This window comes from Ascidia mentula, chromosome 5 (genome assembly GCF_947561715.1).
Source record: "Ascidia mentula chromosome 5, kaAscMent1.1, whole genome shotgun sequence".
NCBI classification, from domain to species: Eukaryota; Metazoa; Chordata; class Ascidiacea; order Phlebobranchia; family Ascidiidae; genus Ascidia; species Ascidia mentula.
In genome coordinates this window covers 12,777,969-12,803,599 of record NC_138570.1, presented here as the reverse complement: position 1 = coordinate 12,803,599, position 25,631 = coordinate 12,777,969, and the positions used below count along the sequence as shown (strand labels likewise).

Here is a 25,631-nt window from a genome sequence, read left to right as displayed (position 1 = left end):
AACCTACAAACATGCAATTCTACTCTACCAGGTTTTGTTTAGCATGTTAGCAAACATACACCAAACAAAAATAATCATTGATCATTAAATAGTTTAAACCAAACAAATGTAAACTTACTTCCAGCCGGTGACATACAGCTTCGATTTTCTCTGGTTCTAGCATTTGGCCATCTTTTTGTTCAATACTTCGACTGATTTCCAACAGAAATGTTTTATATTTTTTGACAGTTGGTTCAGCGTTTGAAAGTGCTTCAGCAAGTGCTTTTATATGCTCCAACCTTTTACAGCAGCAAAGTTTTTTTGTGTGCAATTACAAATTAGTATGACAAACATACTTAACAAAGTAAATCTGGACCAGTTTAAACACTGACTCCCAAACATCTTTAAGTTGAAGAAGAGCTGTAGTAAAAACTTCAACTGTTGGAATGGCAATTTGCCTTTCAATTGCTTGATCACACCTTTTTACAAGGTCTACATAGCGAGGTGACATTGTTTTCTCAAGAAACTGTTTCCGTTCCTAAACAATATAAAAACGTTTATAAAAAAGCGTAGATCTCCCACTGACCACTTGAATTGGTTTTGGGATTAAAGCGTTTAAATTCTTTCAAAAAGTGACAACTGGGACTGGCGATTACTCTTGTTGTTTTTAGAATACTGAGGATGCCGCATAGGCGAAATATATATTAAAAAAAAAACATCTTGGTTGTATGATTAAGTAGAAATCTAGGCCAGTCCTAGTTATCACGTTCCTAAACAATAAACTCTTTGACAATGACAATATAAAATATAAGATCATGTTGAAACCTTCTGCTGATTGTAGATGTTTTTCAAGGCCATTGGATCATTTGGTAACATCATTTCTGCTCGAACAACTTGGGCGCTCTCAATTTTTTTTAACTCATCTGTCAATTGCTTAATTTCCCGTAGCAGGGTATTAAGTAAAGCTTCATACTCAAGGCCTAAATAAAAAATTAAAATCCTCAATCCAACCACTTTAGCTATAATATCTTAACAAATTAGGTATGTTTTAGTACTTTTGTAGTGTGGGTTATAAACATTGCATATTTTTGTAATCACACTTAAAAGATTTGCAATGGTCATTTTTCTTTCTTGCTAACTACTGATAACAAAAAGGAAACAGCCAATAACTTTTTTTTAACTCCATGATGTGTCTAAAGGGCATCAACTAAACTTATACAGACTTATGCATATATCTGGTACATTTGGTCAAAATTCTGGCATGCGGCTTTGCTATTTTTGGGCGTGGCAGGGAATACATCTTTTTTTAGAATTGTGTTTACCCTTTCGTGCTTTGTTTACTGTTGTTAAAAAGACAAATGCCACAATAAACAAAATGCCTGATGCAGAGAGCCACAGATAACACAGTAACACTTAATAACAATATGAAAAATGTAAGGTTATGGCTTGTCCGAGTTTTACTGAATTCGTACAGATTGTGTTACAACCCAAGTCCCCAAAATAGCAATAATTTCAAAATCCAAACTAACCTTGTTCTTCCTTTGCAATAGCTTCTCCACACAACTCCAACTGGTTACAGAGTTGTAATTTCACTTTCAACCACCTTTCATGAGTTGATAAAAAGTTTTCATTGCATTTTGCACTATCCATGTCACTTTCAACATCAGCAGCGTCAATTGACGTTGGGCCATTTTGCAATAATTCTGAAGAAGTCTTGGTCAATTCATCAACTGATGTTCTTGCTGCACCATCAATCTCATCAATTTGATCCACAGAAGATGTCAATATCTGAATACAAGATCATGGTCATTTACAGCTTTAAACAAATCTGTGCTCTGGACACGCTTTAAGTTAAATGTCGTAACCTTTAGTTACAATGACACGTAATGACATCATAATAAAGGTAAATTAAACTTTTAAGATAGAGAATATAAATTTGTTCAACTCCAATCAGGCAAGTGCAAAACTAATATGGGGCAGGCCACAAAAAAAGGGATTTGGCATGCTGGTCACCAGTTTGACACATCCTGGTTTAAGTTTGCAACTTAAAATAATTTTTATACAGCATTTGCACATGTTTGTATGTGGTGAAAAAAAAACAAGCAATGCCTTTTTTCCCAAGCACCCTTTTCCATCATGTAAAAAGATATTCTTTGTGTTTATTCTGACGGTTGCCCATTTATAATATTTGTAACGAAACAAAAAAATCAAAAAGCAATGAAGCCAAAAATATTTTTTAATTGAGCTGCAAAGCTGAGACATAAAAGGTCGAAAGTGGCCTGTTGGTACCTCACTTGATACATCAAAACAATTGACTTTTGGAGCTAATCTCTAGCATATACTGTCACAAAATAATTAAAATACCTGCAGGCAATCCTTGTGATGTTTAAGTTTTTCAATGTCCTTGATATTAGGGTAACTTTCCAGTATTTCTTCACATTTTGCAGTATCCTGATCAAATGCTTGAAGATTTTGAACAGCTTTTATCAGGTTAATAAGCCTGGAATTAATTCAATTTATTAAAGACACAACACTAAAAACTTAATAAACATTTGAAGTTTAAATAAAACCAAAAGTTTACTTGGATTTGAACAAATCAGCTCTTTCAGATAGATCCTGCCACAAGCGATGCATTAACTCTTCTTCAATATCCAACTTCTCAAGTGCACTGTAAACAACTTCACTTGACGAGTCTTTCATACCTGCTTTACATTCACTGCACTCAGCCCCAAGATTAAAGTACTTGCCAGAAAGCAAGTGAAGGTTGTCTTCCACAACCTGCACACAATAGGCATACAAATGAAAGAACATGCTAATGAAGACTAACTATATTACATACTTTCTGTTGGGACAAGCACTTTTCCAAGCTAGATTTGTCATGAGACAACGGCATTAAAATTTTGGAATTTTGTGTTTCAACAATAACATTAAGCTCATTGTTAAATGCAGCAACCTTCTCCCGAAGTTTGTCAATGTCTTGTTTACATTGTTGAGCTAAGAATGCATTATTAAAACAACATTAAAATATTGGAATTGTTAACAGATAAATTAGATGTGTTTGTTAATTATGTATCGCATTTTTAACAATTGAGAATCTGAATTTAAGGATTGGGAATAAATGCCGGCAAATATAATATCTATCTTAAATTTAAGTGATGTCAATACACAAGGGCAACAATTTTTTTTCAAAATTTTTTCAAATGTTTGACCTTTATTTGTGGCTGCAATAGAATTATTCAGTTGCTCGTATAAGTTGGCCAAACATTCTTTTATTTCCTGCCAATGTTGAAGAGTTTGTTCAATTTGTTTCCATATATCATTAACGTCTTCATCAGATTTCCATGCATCAGGCAGTTGGTTAACTACATCCTGAGTTGCTTTAAAATTTTCTGTCAGCATTTCAAAGTTGGCATCATGTTTAGGGATCAATTCAATCAAGTTCTGAAAAAAGGAAGTAACCTGTAAAAACAAAAAACAAGTGCACTCTAGTATCAGCACTTACCTTGACATTTTGGTAGGTTTGCTTCATTTCATCGATTTTAAGCTGCATGTTTGCACATGTATCTATTGCTGCCTGATACTCCCGGTTTGTCTGGTCACATTGTTTTTTGGCACGCAATATGTGTAGAACTCCTTTGATTCTGAAGGCATTATTTAAATAAGCTTGCAGAAGAATGTTTTTTTAGATGTATTATTGAAACGACAAAAACTAACAAACTGGATTGGTATATCATAAAAATGAGGCCGGGTTTGTGACAAAAATTAAGCACGATACAAACTTTATTCAATGCATTTTATTGGCTTTCTTACTACCCTTGTCATCTTTGGATATTAATGGTATGCTTTGTCGAAAAATAACATTTTATACATACTTCTCAAGATGAACATGAACTATAAGCCAGGTTACTGCCCAAGAACTTTGAACCTCATGGAGAATCTTCCTCAGTTCTTTCAGGTTTTCAGTTTCTGTTGAAACTTCAGAGTTTACAAAGTTAACAACTTGGCTTTGAGTTGTATCGTATTCTTCTTTGACAACCTCACTTTGATTTACTGTATTCTGCAACAACAAAAATTTGAAATACATGCTTACTGTGACATACGAAAAATTCAAATTATTTGTTTTATTTTAACTTTTAGCATTATTTAACATTAACATACTTCTTGGTTCTTTAAAATAGCTTGAACATCATCAATGGAGAGTTTATGCATATTTTGTATGTTTGAAATATTCTGTGAGGATTCCAATTCTTTTATCTGCTTTAAAAGTGATTCCAGTTTCTCAATAAACATCAAAGTTTTTTCTTCTTGATCCACAGCTGCAACAACCCAGTGGTATAAAATTGAAAAATGTAACTCAGTATTTAAAGGCTGTTTGTCATGAAGCCCTTTTTCACATAAAAATTTACCAGATATCCACAATGACCTCATTCTAATTCAAAAAGCAATTTATTTTAATTCACTATTTCGTGACATACATTTAACCAGAGTAAGTTTGCTTTTGTTGGGATTATGTATAACACATATCTAATGAAAATTACTATATAAAGAAGCCAGCTAAAAAAAAATTTTACCGAATCTATTGTGTGTAAAATATGGTTGGATTTTAATTTAGCTGTCAAACCAATTGATGTGATAACAAACTACAGTCGAACACATCTGCGTCTCTGTTTTGTATAAATTCATATTGGATAATTTACACATATTTTTGCCAGATAATAAGCAGTAATAGTTTTTGAAAACCTTGCAAAGGTATATGTGAACAATGCACCTAAGATGAACACACAAATATTATGATCCTAAAAACAGTTTCCAAATTCTGTTTCAGTTGAGAAACCCGTAATTTTTAGAAATAACATAAACTACCTTTTTGCACTTGAGGAAGAATTTCTGTGATTCTTTCAAGCCTGGTAGAAAAGTTACAATAATTTATTTATCAAAAACACAATTTCTTTAAATGAAAGCAAACCTTTCAGTCAAACAAACTTTGCAAGTTTGCCATCTATCCGTAATATTTTCCACAGTCTCAGTATATGAGGAAATATCTTGGGACAGCACCGGAAACAGGATTGCATAACTTTGGGTTTTGTCACTTGATTTGTCATTTAAAAGCTTTTCAGATAAATCATGCAGTTTTTCACAATTCTTGTTCAAAGTATTTACAACAGGATCTTTTGACAAAAGTATTTCATAAATGCTCTAAACATACAGAGAAGTTGTTTTAGTTTTAAATCTTAGTGTTTTAATTGATGTATGGTGTTACCTGAAATGTTTTTTGTTGTTCCTTTAGCTTGGAAATATCAGTTTCATCACTCTTTAAGGCCAAGTTTTCTTCTGCATTTTGTAAAACAGTTTCCGTTTCTTTAATGTGATCAATCATCAGCAGAACCACTTTTACTCTATCAGAAAATGCCATAAAATATCAGTAAATAATGAGCTGACATTTGGAAGCAAGAATTGAAGAATATACTTTTCAAGGTAAACATGGGTCACATTCCATGATTCATTCCATTGTTTGTTGACAACATCCAACTGTGATCTTAGATTTTCTGAGCACGGGTAAGCTGAAAACTTATCAGCAACCGATTTGGCCTCAGTACACATTTGTTTGTAATGTGGTTCACACCTTTCAAGCTCTTCAACAGAACCCTGCAACAACGAGTCCCATTTTAGTTTACTTACTGTCATTTATGCCATGATAGAGAGGGTCTAATACACAACCTCATGATCGGCAAGTAGACGGGGAACTTCTTCATAATTTACCAAGGACGACTTTTGAATTCGAACAACAACTGTTTCATGTAAATCAGATATTCTTCTCAGAAGGACATGTAGCCGAGAGCAGTATGTTTGACATTGTTGTTGGGCGTCATTTTCTGCCGAAAAACACCATTCATTTTAGACCAAAACACTTTTTTTTTTCAACAAAAGTCAATTGCATTCATTGCTGGATAAGAGCAACTTTTTGCTGACAAATCAGAGTGAGATTTTTAAATACACACTCCTGGTGATATTGGTACTAAAGTTTTTGCTGGCGCTCTGTTTGTTTGAGTGACATGTGTTCAAAAACTCCTATAGCTTCTGGGGGAAACCCTAAATACGACAATAAACAATTTTGCACTTACACTTATGGCCACAAATGCATCAAAATATGGATGACATAGATTTTTGTATATGTGGTACTCTCCATACATGAATTCTAAAATCATGGGGCCAATGCATGAAACGTTTCAAATATGCTAGGGAATGTTGCCCCTTTGATTGTTTTAAGATGAGATCATCTTATTGAGCAAACATTCTTGTCTACATATATTGGTGGTGATTCCAAACAAAACAAATGTGAAAGGTCACTTGGTTGGGAAATTATAAAACCAGTGTATCAATATGCTGACATGTGAGCTCCTCTTGCACAGTCATCAGAGCATAAATGACTTAATAATTGATGTGACTGCTAAATTGTAAACAAAGATTCCAGCAATGGTCTCACCTTGTGCATGAGTAAATACAGTTTGCTCATTGATTAGTGTCATTATTCAAATTATTTAGCATACCGCATCAGTCATTTTTTGCTTTGTTGCTTTATTCTAGTGTTTTGGAGAAAGCTCATGTTATGAAAGTTGTTGTTTAATTCAGTCTGTCTCATTAAGTTTTATTACACTAGAAAATAACAGTCCTGTGTTACTGTTACGTACCATCATTTAACTGCTGGCAGAGATCATCAATATGAGCTTTACATTGACTGAAGTTGTCATGGCAGATATTTCCTTGGTGCTGCATATCAGGTAAGTCTTTTAGCTTTGTATCTATCAATCCAAGCTCTTGCGACAAGTTTGAAACAAGTAACTCCCTGTCTTGTGGTGAAAGATTTCGATACTGTCAACATTAACAGGATTACACAAAAACTTTGACATGATATAGTTGCTAGTTTATCCACACACCTCCTCAATGTCCATTGTAAGAATGGTTTTAAATCTTTCATTGACTTTGTAAATGGAGATAAGGATTTCGATCTTCTTCATGCATATTTCCGCATCCACAAGGAGGTTATTGTATCGTTCTTGAATAGTACTGACCCGGTTGACTGATAATAAACTTGGAGGTTGATATTGTAGGATAAAGTTTGGAACACTTCCTTGCTGGTTACTTGATGTAGTGATTTTCACATACTTGCCATCTGCCTTGGAAACAACTTTGCAATCCTCTCCCTTTGCAACGGCAATCTGATTCAAAATAAACACTTACATCAAGCATATGTTTAACAACCAGTTCTCAAATAATATAGTATCCCTAATTTTAATGACATAAAGTGATCAAAATCATAGTGGGATTTGTTTGCGTTCTTTCTTTGATTTTTGGATTGCAAACATTTTTAGCATTTTTTGTAAAAATGTAACTTCGCTTGTGATTTTTTTCTATAATTGTTAGCGCCCACTTTTTGTCTGTTGTATGCCTAAAATAAGTAGCAAAATTCTCCCATTTTGGAATAACAGTGCTAAAAAAGACAACCTCATTTAAAATGTGGTTTGCATGGATTGTTTACCAAATGCTTTACAAAGTGTTGCAATCCAAAAACGCAAGAGTGACCAATGACAAATTCTGGGTATTGGAAAAAAATATAATTTATTTTTCATACCTTATCTCCCCTGTAGCTACATAGTGCTTTTACTTCTGGTGGATTTTCACAAGACCTTGTAATACTTCGCTCAACAATGCATGGAAGGGTGTGGCTTTGTTCAACAGCATCAGCAACGACTACACCATGTGCATGTATGTCATTAAGAAATGCCTGTAAAACATGTTTACTGATACAAAAATCAGCATAAATAGTTACAGTATACAAAATTACAGGAGAAATCATTAACCAACAAGAAAAGTAAGTTATATTGTTGGGTAAAATGTATTTTTCAGGGATCTGGCGTAGGGGGTGCATGATTTATGTGAGGTTAAAGTTTGAAGTTAAGATTTGCAGATGAAAATTAAAAATCACCTACCCAACTAAAACAAAATGCATCAAGTTTAATTAATCATAAGAGCAACAATGCTTAAAAAAACAAACCTCTTTGTCTTTTATCACTGATTCACATGCTGCTAAATCATTTGCCGCAACATTTTGCATTTCAACTAATTTCTTCTCACAGCAGTCCAGCCATTTTTCACATCCGTCACATTTGCATGAAAACTGTTCAAAAAATACAGGATTAAAACAATATTTAAGTACCATAAATGCATTCCACACAACCTGTTTGTATTTGGATATATCCGTAATATGATTTTCCAGGCACAAGGTCAAATCCAATAAAAACTTCCATTGACCTTTCATTGCATCTAAATATGAAGTAACAACAGCTGAAGCTGGATGATTATTTTCCAAAAGCATTTCTCCTTTTTTGACTGTAGCAATAAAGGCTGCTTCTTGTGCCTCAACATCGCCCATTAAATTCTGCAAGAGATAACATACAAAATAAGGATGAAATATTTTGTTACATGAACATAAGTTGCAAACTACCATGTAATTCTGTTCTAATGGAGCTGGGTCTGACTCACTAATATCCTGATCCACAACAAGATCCTCTTTTTCATTAAGAAATATTAAATGCATGGTGGCCTCTTTGACAAACTGGAATAAATCTTGATGCTGGTTTAATCTGTCCACTTTTATATGCTGAGGAATAAACAAAATTGTAAAAATGTGGTTTTAGTAATAATTGCTCTATACTGCACCTCCAATTCAACAAGCTTCAAGTGTAGTTGTGACAAAAGAGAAGAAAACTTTTTGTGATCATCAGAACCACTTTCAAAATTTTTCTGAAAAAATGACAGAATGAAGTTTACAATGGAAAAACAATTTCAACAAATGAATTTGTACTTTGTTTTCATCACATTTTTGTGCAGTTTCTACAAGTTCCATGATTTTGCTGTTAAACTTGGGAAAGTCATCCAGCTGATTTTGTACACCCAGTTGGTCATTTCCCCATGGATGGTGAAGAATGGATGTCTAATTTAACATTATTTGGAGTTAATAACACAAAAAAATGCCATCAGAAACTTTCTCATACTTTCAAACTTTCCACATCCGCCAAACAGTTTTCCAACATGAAATATTGTGGTGTTTCTTCAAGTTTGGTTCTTTCCTTCTCCAGCTGTTCTTGGTATTTCTTTTTGGCAGTTTGTTGTGCAATAATAAAGTCAGACCTGGCAGTTACCCATCTTTCATGTAAAGCAAACACCCTAAAAAATAAATGTAAATATCTACTGTTAAAATTTGTATTTTCAATCTTTAATGGATTTATGCATAGTTAAAACAAAAAGTTGAATAAATAATGTGATTCCCATGGATTCTCACAAAACACCTATGCATATATTGTAATAAAACAAACATGCAAATTTTTAACAACTTTGTTATCCAACATACATTCTGTACATTTCCTCAGCTTGGTAGTAGTTGTTCTCTTTTACAGTCTGGACATCAGTGAATGCTTCTTTAATTTTCTCTTCACAAGAGTTTAGTAACATGGCAGCTTTATCTTCCAATTCCTTATATTCAGGTGGACATTCCACAATCTAATTACAGAATACAGGTGTATAACATAGGTAAAATATAAGCGACAACTCACCTGTTGAAGTTTTGTTTCGCATTCATCCAAGCATTGGTGTGAGTCAGTGGTGCATTGAGTGATCTTCATGCAAAGTTCATGGAGCATCTTTAACCTAGTAAAAAAATGTGTGAGCTGTGAATTGGATGGTATACTACTTACAACATAGTAAAAAGTTATTAATAGTTAATGATATTTCATGAAGACCCACTTTCTGTGATATTTAATCCCTCACAGCTATGAAGGGTACATCTGTTACGTTATTAATTGCAAACCTACTTGTTGTAGAGTGTTATCAAGACAGCATCTCTGTCATCAATGGAATTGATAAGAACCTTCCATGAGGTAAGAACTTGATGGGGTTCACTTCCTTCACTTGGTTTATATTTGCCACGAGATTCCAAACTAAGTTGCTCAATGCTTTTGTATTTTGGAATTAATGACTCTACATCACTCTAACAAAATGTAATAATTTGTTTTAAAAAAAATTACTTTTTCTATAGATTTTTAGAATATCATTTACTGGTTCAGCCTTCTGTTGCGGAAATAAACTGGTTTATTATATTAATTTGTTTTAATCATGTTTTGATAATATTTAGATATAACATTTAACCTCCTTTGGTGTAAGGTCGTCTTTTTCAAAGCGCTTTAATTCATCAATCAAAGCTTGGGCCTCTGATGGTGTTTCAATTGCATCAATATCATCTCTTCTTCTCATTATAATAATTTGTTTTTGGATCCATTCCATTAGTGAGGTGGTCAATAAACGATATTCTTCCCAAACAAAACTCCATTGCTAAACAGACTCAAAACATTATCCACCTACGAATATCATTCATAATACAATGGGACAGAGTAGTCCAAAACTATTGTTTTTCCCGGCAATCTTACAACAAACAAAAATGAGGGTGATCAGAAATGCAAATCAAAAAGGAAGGTGCGAGGTAAACAGGAAAAAAAATGTGTTTTGAGTTGGACTAACTGTTTTACCTTTTCATCTATCATAATAGGGAATTCCGGAACCACGGGAAAGCGGTCATACAATGAAGATACATATGTGATTATTGACCTTTCATCTGGGTTGTTAACATCCACATCTACAAAAATAGGGTGTCTATTGTAGCATTCTTTCTGACTTGTAACGGTTGATACTTCATAAACTGATGTGTTAATTAGGTGCGAAAATTTGGAGTTAATTACACAAAATAGAAAAGCTAGAGCTAAAATGCTAATCTATGTAGAGCAAACGTTTGAACACTGCTGTGTCCGTTTCCCAACATGTGGGTCAGACCTAAAGTTAGATATATGTATTTTGGGTCATTTGTTGTTGGGAGTGAAGGACAAATTTATGATTAAAAAAATTTATACTGGTTTCAATTATTTCTTTGAAGTAATATAATGACATAAAACATAAAACCTCTGTTTTTTGTTTATTATGTCAACAATTATTTATTTTAATCAAACAATGATAGTAAGCTCTTGGCAGACTCTCTAGTAGTGTTGTAAAAAGTAATTGTGACTGTAAACATAATCGATTACATATGACTGGTAAATGTTAGGTAAAACATTCATGCAGATGCAGTAAAGCAATTTTTTAACTTGGTTTTACAGAAGTAGATGGTAAACCAAAATGTGTAGTTGTGTCTCAAAGTTCCCTTAGAGCAGACTCAATAAAGAGAAACAAACTGCTATGACATTTAAAAACAAATCATCTAAATTGTGTTCCCAAACCAAGTTTAGATACTTAGTTTTTCAGCATATACTTTGGTCGTGAGATTTTTTTAATTGGAAAAAATGGGTCGCTTTAAAAAAAAGGTTAGGAACTGCTGCTGTAAGGTAATAGAATTGTCACAAGGCTCGCACAGAAGCGGGCAGGCAACTGCCTTTTCACATTTACCACAACAGACCATCAATTAATATCTGCAGTTGGCTACCCGGTTTTGTGGGCACCTTGTTGCAACTTAGTTACGTTACGGCCCTGTTCGAAACATTTACTCTACTATGCAGTAATATTTCATGCAATGGCATGATTGGCAGGATCGCCCCACTGCGCAGGTCCTTGCTTGGCGATCACAGCTATCGTATCGCGATCATTAGGTTTGCAGGCTTGGCAGCCCAGGCATTGCAGCCAAGCTGGATCAGCCACTTTTTCCTGACAAGTCGGAGCAAGATTTGAAAAATCAAGCTCCCGGTGAGGTTTGAACTCACGACCCTGGGCTAACCAGGCCTACTATGTCTAGCATATTAGCTCTGGATTTTCTGTTTGGTGATTTGCTATTTATTGTCAATTAAGATAGTTTGCATATGTATAAATACCTTCACAGTCCAATAAGCGTGTTACTCCAAACTCATGTTCAGCGATGTTAAATGCCTGCTCCAAGTTTGTTTTATTGTTGTTTTTATGGACAAGATCAATGTCCAGCACTTCTGGTCTGTGGTATAAAGTAGTTTTTCACCTAGTACACTTTTCAGAGTGTATGTAGGTTAAGATCACACAATCTCAACATTTATTACTTATATACTTGAAATTGCTGCTATTAGGATTTCATTAGCAAAACCTTGCAAACTATATTGTTGCTTTACCGATTTCTGTGTAATATTGCATTCAAAGCTTTGCCATCCCTCCATGAAGTGGTAAAGTTTGTCACATTAATGTTTTCATAACCTTCCATATTACGTTTAGCCCACAACAATAATGCTTGTTTGGCAGACAAATCCTCCCATCCCTCAACTGATATGTCTTCAATCTAAACACATGTGTTTACAATGATAATTATCATCACATAAAAACCTAAGCAGGATTTTACAGTATTTTTGTTTATGAACAAGAATGTTGTGACAATCTTTGCAAAACAAGATGTCACACAGTAAAAAAATAATTTACAATTGTGCTTTCATCAAAAACCAAACCTTCACATTTGGCATTTCAATTATACCTGGAAATGGAGAATAATAGTCCATATTAATCCAAGTGTTAGTTTTGGGTTACCATCTGTAATATCATCATTCCGAATGTTTACGAGGCGTAACTGCAAAAAGAACTTTGATTAGGAAATTAATAGGATTGGAAAAAACAAATGCGGGGTTCCAAGGGGTCAGAAATCTTAGAAGCTAAATCAGTATTGATTTTTAACAATATCACTTGCATCTGTAGAAAGTTTTTTTTTAATGTTCACCGTTCAAGGTAACAGCAAAGAAAAGTATGTCGGACGTACAACTGTAAAAGCAGTTGATTACGTAATGCACACCTAAATTATTGGGTATGTAATGCTTATACACAAAGCTTTTATGTGCCATGATTACCACAGACACACGCATCAGAATTTAGTATTGCTCGAACACAACTAGTGGTATTGCAGTTGCAAACATAAGGGAATTCTGTATAATAATTCAGCCCCTACCCTTTCTGCATACGTTGGGTCGTGCCCCCTTACGTTTTGACTAGTTGTGCCACTGAGTACAATATATCACAAATAATTGAAAGTAACAAAACAATACACATGTTGATTGATAGTTGTTTAACATTAATAATGTATATTTACACCTTCTTCTGCTTGAGAAAATCCAGTGCAATTTCAACATTCTGAAGTTTGTGAAACCTCATTCTTCCCTTTTCACGAGGCTGAAAAAAATATATCAACAGTATTTTCATTATGGAATTTCACCATTTCAGCCACTATATTGACTCATTAAACCAAACATCTAAAATTGTCATTACAGTTGTATATAAAATAACATGAATTTGTAACTATTAGCAGAAGTAAGAACAGAAGTTCAATAAAAATCATTTTTAAAGCCACATACCAATCTCATGTGAGTAATGTAGTTGTCTTCCCTGGGCTTAAGATAAAAGAAAAGTATCAGGAAAGAAGAAAAAGAAAGTATTGACAAGAAAGAAAAAGTATTTCTCCATATCAACATAAATTTTAATGTAGTTTTAATATATTAAGGTATGATTTAGGATATTTTAGTAAGCTGTGTTCGATGTAAACATTTTCCATTAGTGAAACTGAACATTTAACCAACTACTTATCCTTATTACAAACCAAAAGTCACTTGTTAAATGAAAAATTAAAAACAAGAGATGTTCAAAGTTTGCATGAAAAGTGTAAAAAAAATGCTATGTTTTCACATTGTAGTAATTCTTTCTGGGAAACATTATTCTGTGCAATACAAATAGGCAATCAACTGTATATACAAAGGCAGTTGTTTAATAACTTTGATGTATATAAAACATATTTCATGAAATCTCATATTGCTTGCTATACATTGTGTTTATGATCAGTAAGAAATGAAAATAGTATATTTTTACTTCAAAACAACTACACTTCATTAAAAACCATTTTTGTGGCCGCAAAACATTCAGTTGTCATCAAACAGTTGAATTAATGGAATAAAATACAATGTGGTAAGTACATGTTGGTGCTAATAATACAAATTTATTTTTATAAGGTTAACAAATGGAAAGTGAAAAACTTTTAAAAATGTACCTTACAACTTTCAAATTTACTTTATAATTGTTAGTTCAAATTGTGGTAAAGTGTATGGGTTAATAGGTATTCTTGAAGCTGATTAATTAACTTAAATTGACCCACTTACCATAAAACCCATTACTGTGATAGAACTTAAAACTTTCTGTTTAATGTTAGCAATTTAAAGGTGTAGTAATGAAATAAACATTATACGGAGATGTCTGTTAATATTGCCAGTTGAATTATTTTTAGAAATATCAGATCAATTTAGTGTATGCAATATTCAAAAAATATTTTAACAAACTTGTGTAAAACAAGCTTAAGAAGTATACACGTGTCTAAATATTAGGTTTATTGCCCCCTATTTAAAGACTTGATGCATAGTTTTTCAACAAAAGATTCAAACCAACACACAGGTCAATCATTCAAGTGAACAAAAGTACACACAGCAAAACTCACATTGTCCACATGGCCTTTGTGAAACATGAATAAGCCAAAACAAACATCAGCCTCAACAGGAAAGTGCAATTTAGCTCGGATAAACTGTGTCAAAACTCCCATGATATGAATGCCAAAATAATACTAAAGGTGAAATTGAATGAAAGGGGACAAAGAAGGAAAGAGAAATGAAAACTGTGTACAGACCCAACTGGGTTTATAACAAATACTTACCAGTGTCATTCCTGACAAAACTTCCAGTAGGGCTATTAAGTTATGCCCATCACGCAGGTCTTCATAAAGATTGTCCACATGACGATTTATCTATTATCACACATAAAGTAAACATATTAAGCCAGCAGAAGGCATCCAAACAAAAATGACTACCAAACACATATATGTAAGGTTCACAGGCTTCGCAGCCAAGGCATTACAGCCAAGCTGGATCAGCCATATACTTTACCTTTGCAAGGTGTTTATTGATCCATTTGGTAAAGGTTTTTTTCTGTACTTGGTCTCTCTCGTCTAAAAAATAATGACGATTAAAAAAAGAAATAAATACACAGAGAGTGCTACTGTATTTTGACGAGTCTCATCAATGCAGCTAGTTGATAAAGGCCAATGTTATTTACACATATTTTTGTGTTTATTTGGTTGCTTTCTGTTTAATTAATAAATCTTTTAGGCAATATATTGGTCTTTGAAAGAAAGTTGGCTAATCTCAACTTTAAAACTGGATTTTTTCCCAATAGTAGTCTCAAAAAGGGAAAATCATTCTGGCCATTTGAAAAAAACATGTACAGTCTGGCTTATATCAAGAATAAAATGAACTGCTTCAGTTGTGGAGTATAAACAGCATGGAAAGACGACAAGACTACCATATTGAAAGAGAATAAGATGTCAGGTTATTCACAATGATTAACTTACAAAATCCAACTACTACTTGTTGCAGTATGGGAGGAGTACAACCCTACCTTGTGCATCTATCACAGATTTTTTCTAGACTATACATTCTTGATCAAAAACTAAATTTACCATTGTCAAAAAAAGGCTAACAAAACGCCTGAATCAATTAGAGTAATCCTTACTGGCTACATTTACTAAAGGGTTTGACACAATATTAGGGTTTGGAGAAATATAATTGTTTTCATTTCTTTTTCACACACATAGCCTAATCAACACTATTTGCTTTTAAACACACTTCCATGTTAATATTTAAATTCATTTGTTTCAGTTTGCTACACAATGTAGTTAATGGGTATTTTTTTTAATGTGTTTATTTTCTTAGTACTGTGTATATTAGTCTATATTGAAAAAGTCAAACCTCTTGCAAAACCTATTCTTCCTTCAAAGAGAATGGCAACATCATCTTTTGATACTCTTGGTCTTGATAACTTTACTGTTTCGGCCATTAAAATATATGTGGCGATTGTAGTATATATATATACTATATTCCTCTTGATAAAATGCCACAGAACACTCAGCCGCGCAGACTACCTGAACTTTGCGCTAGGTTTCTGTACAAGCTTGTGTTTGTAACTATTGGATGCTCCGGTTCAAGTGTTTCGCATGACTGCACAACAATGGACTAAAATCGGTCGCGGCAAAATCCGATTGAAAGGCAGTGAACACCGCCCAAATGACCTTTATTACTCCACAAGGAGAAGCTTAGGTTGTTGTAATGTACAAATAACCAAGTAATGCTTCGTAAATACTTGTGGAAGAGGAAAACACGTACTCATTGAAACATTTGGAGTTGCGTGTTCTGTAACAACTGATCTAAAATACAAGCAATCAAAGGCAATTGCGCAACTAGCGTTTGGCATAAAAATGACTTTTAGTGATTTTATGCACAATGAACATAAAATTAATAGGTTAAAGTGCATGTGACACGAAAAAATAAAACATGTTAATAATTAAACTAAGAGATGGTCAAAACTTTAAAACATTTTTGGCGAAAAGTAGCCAGATACGGCGACTGGTTTCTGATATACAGCTGATCAAAGTCGCATTTTTACCGCTGCGAACGAAATCGTGCGAAAGCGAGATTACTGTTGCGTGACGTCATAGAAGGCGCTTTGGTCGTGTGAGTGCTGGCAGCAAGCCTTATGCGTAGGAATGGGAAACATTGCAAAACTGGTTTAGTATAGTATTGCATTTAACAGGGGACAACAAGTGCAACGAACGGATTTTGATGTTAATTTGAGCTGCAGACAGATGGCCGCTGTTTCGACCTATTATGTCTTATTTAGTTGTGAAATAATAAAACAGTTGCTGGGGCAGGGTGGTGGTCTTGTTGTTACAGCATTTATGATCGCTAACGTGATACATTAACTTTTGAAAACACGACAGAGACAAACCATCAATTTAGCATTGTCGTTTTGTCCACTCGGAAGCAAAAATAGAAGTAGGTTAATTGAATTTTGAGGCTGGCAAAGACCGCCGAGAAAAATCGACCAAATGAGCTGATTATGCAACACAACACTGTTATTCTGTCATAGTTCGCGTCATAAATGCTTTATTTAATTAGCCACAATCATGTTTGTTGTAGATGTACCTTTAGTTTTACGCAAAGTTGCCATGACCGTGTCACATGCACTTTAAGCAAACATGCACCCTTGCCGACCCGTCAAATTGACAGCTAAACCAGGTCAGTAAACCGGAATTTGGCACCTGCAAAATCAGAGCAAATCCAGGCGAAGATACCTCTTACGTTTTTTTAGAATTTACCAATTTCTAATTTCAGACATATTGTTTGAGTATTTCAGAACGGTTGCCAGGAAACATTAGCAATAGAGCGAATTTACCTCCAAGCCTACTGTGCGGCTCAAGACGCCACTGATACAACAAACATTGACGAATTCGGTCAGATGGCTAAATTTTTGCACTTCTCGGGTTGCGACGGCCACATAACAAAATTCCATTTGACGTGATAACTTCTTGAATTCTTTTGCTTTCCAATGAAATTACCGAAACATAAAATACGAGTCGGCATATGCACTATTTCCGCAGTGCCCACGTGATAGGTAAAAACTCGTCCAAGACAAGTTTCTGTGATCGCAATATTCCTTACCACAGTATCGCACAATGATTTCTTTCAGTTTGTCATCCATACTCGCGTTCTTTCACAGTGCGTTGCGATCTTTTCCCAAAAACAAAGTTTAGCTCTACATTATCCCTAAACCTGCCAAACACGACAAGTTTTTAATTAATTTTCAGAACTTCTCAACCGTAAACCACAAAAGGTATTGTTAAAAAGATTGCACCAAAACAACATCAATGCAGCAACCACACATTGCATCGCGAATCTTGTGTTTGCGGTATACCATAAACCAGTACATGACGTATACATGTATATACTGAACAGTACCATATAACAGCAACACGCCCAAGGCTACATCAGTTAAATTCAACCGCCTTGAATAACGCCATTAGCAAGCACCAGCGTCCTACAACCTTCTTTCGTGTTTGCGAACGAAGAGGGGCTTACACATTTCTGGCCTTTCCAAGTTGTGTAAACAACGGCGGTCACTCTTCACATGTACAATCATTTATAGTTTGTTGACCGAAAAAAGTGCTGATAAACCGTACTACGCGTCATTATTTTCATGTTATAATTGTCTATTTTGATAATAAAATAAAATCTCATGAGCAAAACATAAAAATTCCTCTGGACATGTGATAAAGCGGCAGCAAAACCGGCAAACGCCTCAAACGCAAGCTTAAAGTTCGATTTACTTACGCTTCATTAACAACATAGAATTGTCATATGCTTCAATAGCTTCGATTTCATCTTCAGTTAACATTCCATGTTCTGTTACACTCATTTTGCACCGATGTCCAGACCGCAGACTAAACTATGCATAATCTTACTGCTGTTGATAAAAAATTGCACCAATAATCTTCGTAACAAATTGGGTAAAATCTAAAACCAACCAAAGTGCACAAAGGCAGACAAACGCAACTAGTGTGCTGCATTTCAAAATTAACTAATCAACAATCGCTTGTTCTACTAAAGCGAATCAACGTGTCGTCACTCATAAATTGATTGACAAGGCGCCTGCAGATTCACGCGCAGGGATTTAGACTTCTGTAGGTCAAAACGTTATTTGAGGACCTGATGAAAGATTTTATACATACCTCATTTCAATTTGATATTAAATCAGACCAAAGCTGTAAACTGAGTTCGAAATTACACCGATCTAACAGAATACGTACATATCGAAGGCAACTTGTCACAGTTAGAGTGAGGACGGAGCCATATAAGGACGGATTGCAACACACATAGGTTTCGAAATATCATATTTTCGATCCACTTAGTCCGAAATGCCCTTTACTTCGCAAAACTATCCGTGGCTTCGCAAACTATCCGTGGTCGATAAAAACACCACAATTTTAAAAATTTCAAATAGGTTAAACTAGGGCAAGATGACACCCCCTAAGATGGTCCATTGAACATTTTTACAAATTTGTTGGTTTATTCATATTCTATAGTAAGTGTTCTGTTCTACACATTAAAACTTTCTGGGTACTTAAATACTGCAGTAAACGAAGAGCCTCTTATACCCTGAGATATAAGACGGACCTTTCACTAAGTTTGAAAATGAGGTAATTTTTTCGAAGCAATGCACGTAATTCAATCCACTTTTATGATAAAAAAGCAGAGGCCTTGTCCCAAACCTAATCAGTGTTTTGGGGTCAAACGTACAGAAACAAAATAACAAGATATCATTTTTTCCGTAAGGAGTCCATCTTTACATAAGTCTACTATATAGGACGAATATTGTTTGTTGTCATTAACGTGTGTGGGAGGGGTGGCATTAAGACTTCTTTTTAAGGTCGAAGAACAAATCAGATTAAGAAGCCCTGCTTTAGTCTGTTCATTCATATATAAAAGCTTGTTGCATAAAATCAAGAGAAAATCTGATAGTCACAGGCCCATATGTTAAGAGCAAATCATTAAGTTTTTATATGGGCAGATAACAAGGTACTCACCACACTCTATTGGCATAAGCATTCATTATATTGTAATATTTTTACCCAGTAAATGTTTATTAAATTGCAAAAAATCCCACTACGTACGTATAACATTGCCGAACGGAATATTTACTGCCATTCTTGCACCAACAAACAATTGATACGGTAAATACGATTGGGGGAAACGAATATAACAACTTAGCATGCAAACATGAACTGTAGCAAATCTGATTCTGGATCATTGTCGTAAAATGCATTCAAACAAAATCAGCCATACCTGCGACCCGCAGAATAGCCTTCTCCGCCGCATCCGCCACATGAGATTCCTTGACTTGTCGCATTTCACCATTGAATGGGTCAGCAGAGTTCATATCGTCGAGCGAAGTTTGCTACATAAAATACAAAGTACCGATTTTTGCAACGATGATTCCTGTAAAATGAGCTTTCGCAATTTTTCACATAACTCTCTGGGCACACGAAGATGCACTAAACAGCCAACGCTCACAAACCTGTAGGCAAAACACAAAACGCGTCGCAGTGCGTTACCTCGGGCATAATATGTGGTAGATTGCGATATTTAGTATTTTTCATAAGTACAAAGCCAATAAAAGTGGGTTCAGCGTTGAATAAACTTCTCTGTGTCCACAACAATTCGCCATTGGGCTAAGTCACAATAAACGACACTCGTATTAGTGCTGCAAAACCAACTCTTATAAGAAAACAACAAACTTTTTCTAGCTTAAGTTGTCTCATGCAGTATTTATGTGCTCCTTAAATGGTTTCGTTTGTTTTGCAGTACATCTATAACTTACGGTATTGACTACAACAAAACATATATGCATTACAAACAAAATAGCCAGTGCAATAGTTGAGAACTTCATGCTACAGACGTTTCTGTTGTTGTATACTATAACACTCGCAACTTCACCGTACCATTTTGCCGGTTCGCCTTCATTTTACACTGCAAATCATTGTAGTACAACAATCGAAACGTCTGTAGCATGAAGTTCTCAACTATTGCATAGGCTATTTTGTTTGTATTGAAAATATATAAAACCGTCAGTTATGTTTCTAAAACATATTTGTATATAGATCTATATACCTGATTTTTATATGGATACCTGATTAAATTGTGAATACTTGGAAATAGGTGCATTGGCAACGGGGATTATCTTTTTTGTTTCAGTGTTGTCAGCATTTTGCTTTTTAAAGCAGAAAAAGAGTTTTTCCGGACAGGGAACAGCAGATGTGAAATCTGCGATTCCACTAATTTCATCTTGCGTAATGGTTTGCTTTTGGGAGTATCGTGATTCCTTTTTTCGTGCACAAAACCCGGTTTGTTCATTTAAAATTATGTCAGACAGATGAACTGATTTCCTCGCTGTGTGCTGGTACTCATCATTATCGCTTACTTCGCTGCTACTACAGGAAAAGTAAACTAACTGATATCCGCTTCCTTTCAAGTTGTTCAAGGCTTTCTGGGCGTTTGGTGAAAAGTCAAAATTGTCTTCACTGTCATAACTTGTTTCCTCATTTCCGTTTTCGTCGAATAACTGCTTTGAACAAGCCATAAAAACTTTTCGTACCTTGCAAACCACCAACTCTACATAGGTTATCTATAGGCTACTCTGTGTCTTGAGCACGAGAAATGGGTACTTCGCCTGCAAAGACGTACCTTGAAAATCGAATGTTTTGAATAATTTATTGAGTGTCGAACGTCACAACTCTTTTTTGGGCAAGTTGATTTTAATGGAAATCCCCACAGGGTTATCTAAGCATGACAACTTTTATTTATAAGCTCGATTCAAGCGACTGGAACAAAATAAATTAAACCAGGTATACACTAATTAACGAATAAACGGAAAAAAATTCCTGAACAATTGCTTGTGTACACGAGCTTATAACCGATGGCGACGGTCACCCAGATGTGTTATAGCTCGATGGAGCATGTGAAAAGGTATGTTTTTGGTCTTAAAAGCTAACTTCAACCACAGAAAAAGGTTTTGGTTCATATTCACCGATTTAGTTGGAACGTGAGTTAAACTGTTTTGTCTGATCCCGCAAATGGAGCGGATTTGTGTCAAGTAATAGCCCTGAAATTCTCAAACTTTTAAGGAAAAAGGAAAAAAGACGTCGCGAAATAACTAGTAAAACATAAATACAAACCTGCTTCAGGGAAGATATATAGAACGCACTCAGACGACCGCTTGAGGAATCTTCCGCAGTAATCTAAAAACCACCAGGACTATGAGCAATTAGTTAGCCCATCGCCAATTAACGCCGCAATTATTTATTTTGATTGATAACATTCAATTTTCGGTAAAAATGCCGCATTCAGCAACCATATATTTTCACTGAGAAACTTTTTCGTAGTTGTACTTTTCAATAAAAATATTAAATTAATCGTATATACCTGCAATGAACAAATTTATTTTCTCTAACAACGAGCAGCATTATAAGCAAACTTACACCGTGCGTGTCGAACTCCCACGGTATGTCTCCATCGACATTTCTATTTAAGGATTGACTGGTAATTTTAGATTTCTTTGCGTTTGTATCTTTTAATTCCATCAAAATCTCTTGTAATTTTATGAAAGCCCTTTTATGTCTTCTTGATATTATTAAGTCAAACACAATCTGTCCTACATAGACCTATCTCTTTAGTGCAACTCTATTATGCAAAAATAAATCATTTTTGCGTCAAAGAATTACACTCGTTGCAATCAAAACTAGACCAGAGCCTTTGGTTACAATCACAGTTACACCATTCCAACATTTCGCGCCAGAGTCAACACCTGAAGTTAATATTTAACGAACCATAACGTTTCGGCGTCGGTTACTGGCGTCGGTCGATTAAAGGCTGCGACGTATGGTAAACACACGTAGGCTTTGCAAATGTTAATCTACTTTAGCTATAAAATATAGTGGGGCAAAATTAATTTGATGCGGGTGCAACTTATGTTCGTTTTTATGCAAATAACAGGCTTTGTTTAAAATTTTTGATAACATGCAAACAGCCTCAGTTAAAACTTTATTTAGATTTTGCCTACTTGCTTTAAGAAATATTGGATATAAGTTTGCTTATACTTGTGGGTTGGTACTCAAAATATTAAGTAAAAACAACACTAACATACCTTCAACTTTTCTTTTTTTAAGTTAGCGAGTTGTTTGTAAATTCTTTCCTAGCAAATATATACAGCACATGTCAACAATAAATGTTTTAAAGTTCATAGTTTGTTACTCAAAGAACATATGTTGGGTCATATTCACTTCTTTTGGTTAGGGGATAATTATTCAATAAATTTTGTGGTAAATAATTTTAACGTGAAATCGTTTGTTATTTTTAATTTCTAAGAAGTAATTCCCTTTACCTTTACGGAATTGGTAGTCCACATGCAGCGAATTTCCTCAACATTTCTTGTAATTCTTACTGCAATGCGACATTGTGTGTTAAAATCCGTGACTTTACACCCAAAAAGTGAAAACAAAGAAACCGGATTGTTTAATTTATTGTATTTTAATATGTTTCAAATTCTGACCACAACTCGTACTCATTGATAAACTCCACGAAACGCATGAAATATGACAGTGTAAACCGTATAAACGCGCCTAAACCAGTGCGTCCACCTGTCAATGCTAGTACGTTGTCACAAATTAAGATCGTCGATGCTGCAAGTTCGTTTCAACTCTCCTCAACATTATTGAATGACAAAATTCAATGTTTTGGGTAAATAGTTTTAGTATTGCTGTTTAATAATTGATTAATCTAATGCAAGGAAAGCAAAACAGTCAGTGGATTGAACTGCGTGAAGGAACAACACGCAGATGAGTTGTAGGTAAAGTTATGTGACCTGTTTCACATGAATGGGTTTTATCCATGGTGGTTGCTCCATAGTCACAATAAAGTTAGTTGCTAATTTTATGTAGTCATATATGTGGTTGTTGGCTTACGTAGCATGTTATATAGCTTACTTATGTGTATATTGTAACGTAAAACCAACATATCATGATCGATCATGCGTGAGATTGTTTCACCTTGGACACACATGCATGTACATAATCCCAAACTAAATTTCACGTCTTACGTTTATTCAAGACTTGGATTGCCCATCTTTGCTGTGTGGTGGTTGCAACCTTTTTAACACGGTTTCGGCACTGTCGTGGCAACCTTAAAAAAAGTTACACGACTGAAAACGTTGCAAATATTTTTTGTATGTCCACACACCTTGTTTTTTGCCTTCGCCTGGTAAATAGAATGCAAATAGGAACAAACAGGAAAAGCAGGACCACTACGAAGTATGGATATATAAAACAATGGTTACCAACCCAAATACACGGAATATGACTTGCCATTACAGCATCTTGCAACGTTTATTGTCAATCTGCAAGTCATGAAGTATATGCTAATCGACTGAAACGATTTTATCGGACAGGTCCGCACGCAATAGCCTAACAAGTCTGTTGTATATCATGCAATCACCGCTACCAGCTCTTTTAGCGTAGTAAATAATGGTAATAAGCCACGTGTTAAGCGTTAAACATGTAGATACGTTCAAGCGCACAACACACAACCCCAAGCACACACGCACACTAGCACGCACGCGTACACACGCACGCACGACCAACAAACCGTTGTTGGCTAAAAAAAGGCGCATGAATACCGTCACTAACCTTCTTGCACTCAAATTAAACTATACAAAGACCCAGCAAGTGTGTACAAAAGAAAGCAAATAAACCTGTAATGTTTTTGCTTTTGCCAGAGGCGCTGTCTATGTGCAACTAGTCAATTCTCTGGTTCAGTCGAACCATTTGTGCCATCGCAGCAGCTTGAAAAGAAAGGAGCTTTAAAAACGCTTCTCTATCAGCAGGCGCACAATGGGGCTTTCACTTCAATTAAATAGCAAGTTAAAACCCTTCAAACTTACCAAAATGTAACAATGGAGGAATTACTAAACATCTGCTGCTGAGCGCACTGAAATGCATAAAACCGGAAACATATAGCAACGCCAATTGTGACGTAAACAGCAACACAACCAAAAAGTTCTGAAGTAAACTAAAGTAGTTTAGTGATAATTTGGAACAACAATGTCACAATCAAAACCCGAAAGAAAACTCTGACATAATTTGTTATTAGAACACAGTTAGTGAGTTACAGGCAATGTAACAGAGCCGACAACACTATCGGTTGCCAAACAGTTGCTTGGCCATAGTATGTTCCACACTGGTTCGTCTCCTTTGGTTATTCCAATTTGGATACCAACTAAATATAAGAGTCGACTCAATTCATTACAAAGTAGAAACGTCTATGTCTGTCTACTTAAGCCGACAAACCCGTACTCAGTCACTTGCACCTGCAACTCGCTATCTGCATTTTAATAACAAATTTTCAACCGACCTAGCCACTCTCACAAATAAATTGGTCGCCGACGACACCGTCTTTCCTCATCTAAGGTTGTCAACAGTCCTTTGTTTTAAAAGGCAGACCAACAATCAGCTCCATTGTAACTTAGCCTACACTATTTTCCCTCTATTTTAAAATCGTTTTCACTGTAGTAGTAATATATATAAGAGTTGCCTACAAACTCCGTCAACTTTGCAATCTGTACAATACCAAAAGCACAGACCACAGTGTAAAATCATTCCCATTTTATATACTGAATAATTCTCCATTTGAAAAAAGGCCACTCATTTTTGGAAAAACAGAAAAAAGTAAACTATATGTTACTAAATGCAAGAATGATAACAACAACTAAAAGAAAACAACAAGGAATAAGGAGATGTCGTTGGACGTTTAGAAAGGTAATACCCACCACATATTATAAATAAACTGAGACACACGAAGAACTAAAACAAATATGGCTTATTATACAACAAGATGGTAACGCGGCCGTTCATAAAATTTAGTCGTATAAAATTGAGCAATCTATTTTAGTCGTAAAAAAACTGTGCAATCTATGTGAGAAAACTTAGTATTGCTGACATTTCATGTTATTATTAAATAAAAATATTAATTAGGAGTGTGTTTTCAAGACATTGTCGTAAGCGTTTAACAAAGTTGGCAGTCCTCATTATTACTTGATCCATATTCTCGCGTCAATATAACGTCCTAAAATATTGATAACCGGATAAACCAAAATCATCTTTCGAGAAACATGCGGCATACAAAGTCATATGT

At 34.8% G+C, this 25,631-nt stretch overlaps 1 protein-coding gene across 6 annotated transcripts in view; it reads right to left on the bottom strand.

The window, feature by feature from the left end:
* Positions 1-23,833, bottom strand: part of LOC145901771 (microtubule-actin cross-linking factor 1-like) — a 53,885-nt gene extending 30,052 nt beyond the window's left edge. The window contains exons 1-43 of one of the 6 annotated variants that reach the window (XM_082989545.1): positions 23,682-23,833; positions 23,542-23,624; positions 22,828-22,886; positions 22,591-22,638; positions 21,623-21,685; positions 19,734-19,845; positions 14,943-15,004; positions 14,714-14,803; positions 13,374-13,409; positions 13,114-13,191; positions 12,506-12,598; positions 12,153-12,316; positions 11,886-12,001; positions 10,560-10,666; positions 10,183-10,365; positions 9,849-10,024; positions 9,591-9,684; positions 9,389-9,537; positions 9,033-9,204; positions 8,843-8,971; positions 8,698-8,781; positions 8,483-8,638; positions 8,216-8,416; positions 8,033-8,155; positions 7,610-7,762; positions 6,915-7,196; positions 6,669-6,849; positions 5,698-5,852; positions 5,447-5,625; positions 5,240-5,375; positions 4,946-5,175; positions 4,843-4,883; positions 4,138-4,295; positions 3,852-4,036; positions 3,482-3,620; positions 3,189-3,420; positions 2,819-2,973; positions 2,561-2,757; positions 2,344-2,479; positions 1,509-1,767; positions 805-959; positions 336-517; positions 119-278 (exon numbers count right to left, since the gene is read on the bottom strand). In XM_082989545.1, coding sequence (XP_082845671.1) covers positions 119-278; positions 336-517; positions 805-959; positions 1,509-1,767; positions 2,344-2,479; positions 2,561-2,757; positions 2,819-2,973; positions 3,189-3,420; positions 3,482-3,620; positions 3,852-4,036; positions 4,138-4,295; positions 4,843-4,883; positions 4,946-5,175; positions 5,240-5,375; positions 5,447-5,625; positions 5,698-5,852; positions 6,669-6,849; positions 6,915-7,196; positions 7,610-7,762; positions 8,033-8,155; positions 8,216-8,416; positions 8,483-8,638; positions 8,698-8,781; positions 8,843-8,971; positions 9,033-9,204; positions 9,389-9,537; positions 9,591-9,684; positions 9,849-10,024; positions 10,183-10,365; positions 10,560-10,666; positions 11,886-12,001; positions 12,153-12,316; positions 12,506-12,598; positions 13,114-13,191; positions 13,374-13,409; positions 14,714-14,803; positions 14,943-15,004; positions 19,734-19,845; positions 21,623-21,685; positions 22,591-22,638; positions 22,828-22,886; positions 23,542-23,624; positions 23,682-23,809 — 6,021 coding nt within the window. In that variant the 5' untranslated portion in view covers positions 23,810-23,833. Of the gene's footprint in view, positions 1-118; positions 279-335; positions 518-804; positions 960-1,508; positions 1,768-2,343; positions 2,480-2,560; positions 2,758-2,818; positions 2,974-3,188; positions 3,421-3,481; positions 3,621-3,851; positions 4,037-4,137; positions 4,296-4,842; positions 4,884-4,945; positions 5,176-5,239; positions 5,376-5,446; positions 5,626-5,697; positions 5,853-6,668; positions 6,850-6,914; positions 7,197-7,609; positions 7,763-8,032; positions 8,156-8,215; positions 8,417-8,482; positions 8,639-8,697; positions 8,782-8,842; positions 8,972-9,032; positions 9,205-9,388; positions 9,538-9,590; positions 9,685-9,848; positions 10,025-10,182; positions 10,366-10,559; positions 10,667-11,885; positions 12,002-12,152; positions 12,317-12,505; positions 12,599-13,113; positions 13,192-13,373; positions 13,410-14,713; positions 14,804-14,942; positions 15,005-15,803; positions 16,019-17,552; positions 17,658-18,221; positions 18,351-19,733; positions 19,846-21,622; positions 21,686-21,925; positions 22,043-22,590; positions 22,639-22,827; positions 22,887-23,541; positions 23,625-23,681 lie in introns of those variants that run through there. The other 5 variants (XM_082989546.1, XM_082989547.1, XM_082989549.1 and 2 more) reach the window with 5 other exon arrangements.
* Positions 23,834-25,631: the final 1,798 nt, after the last annotated feature.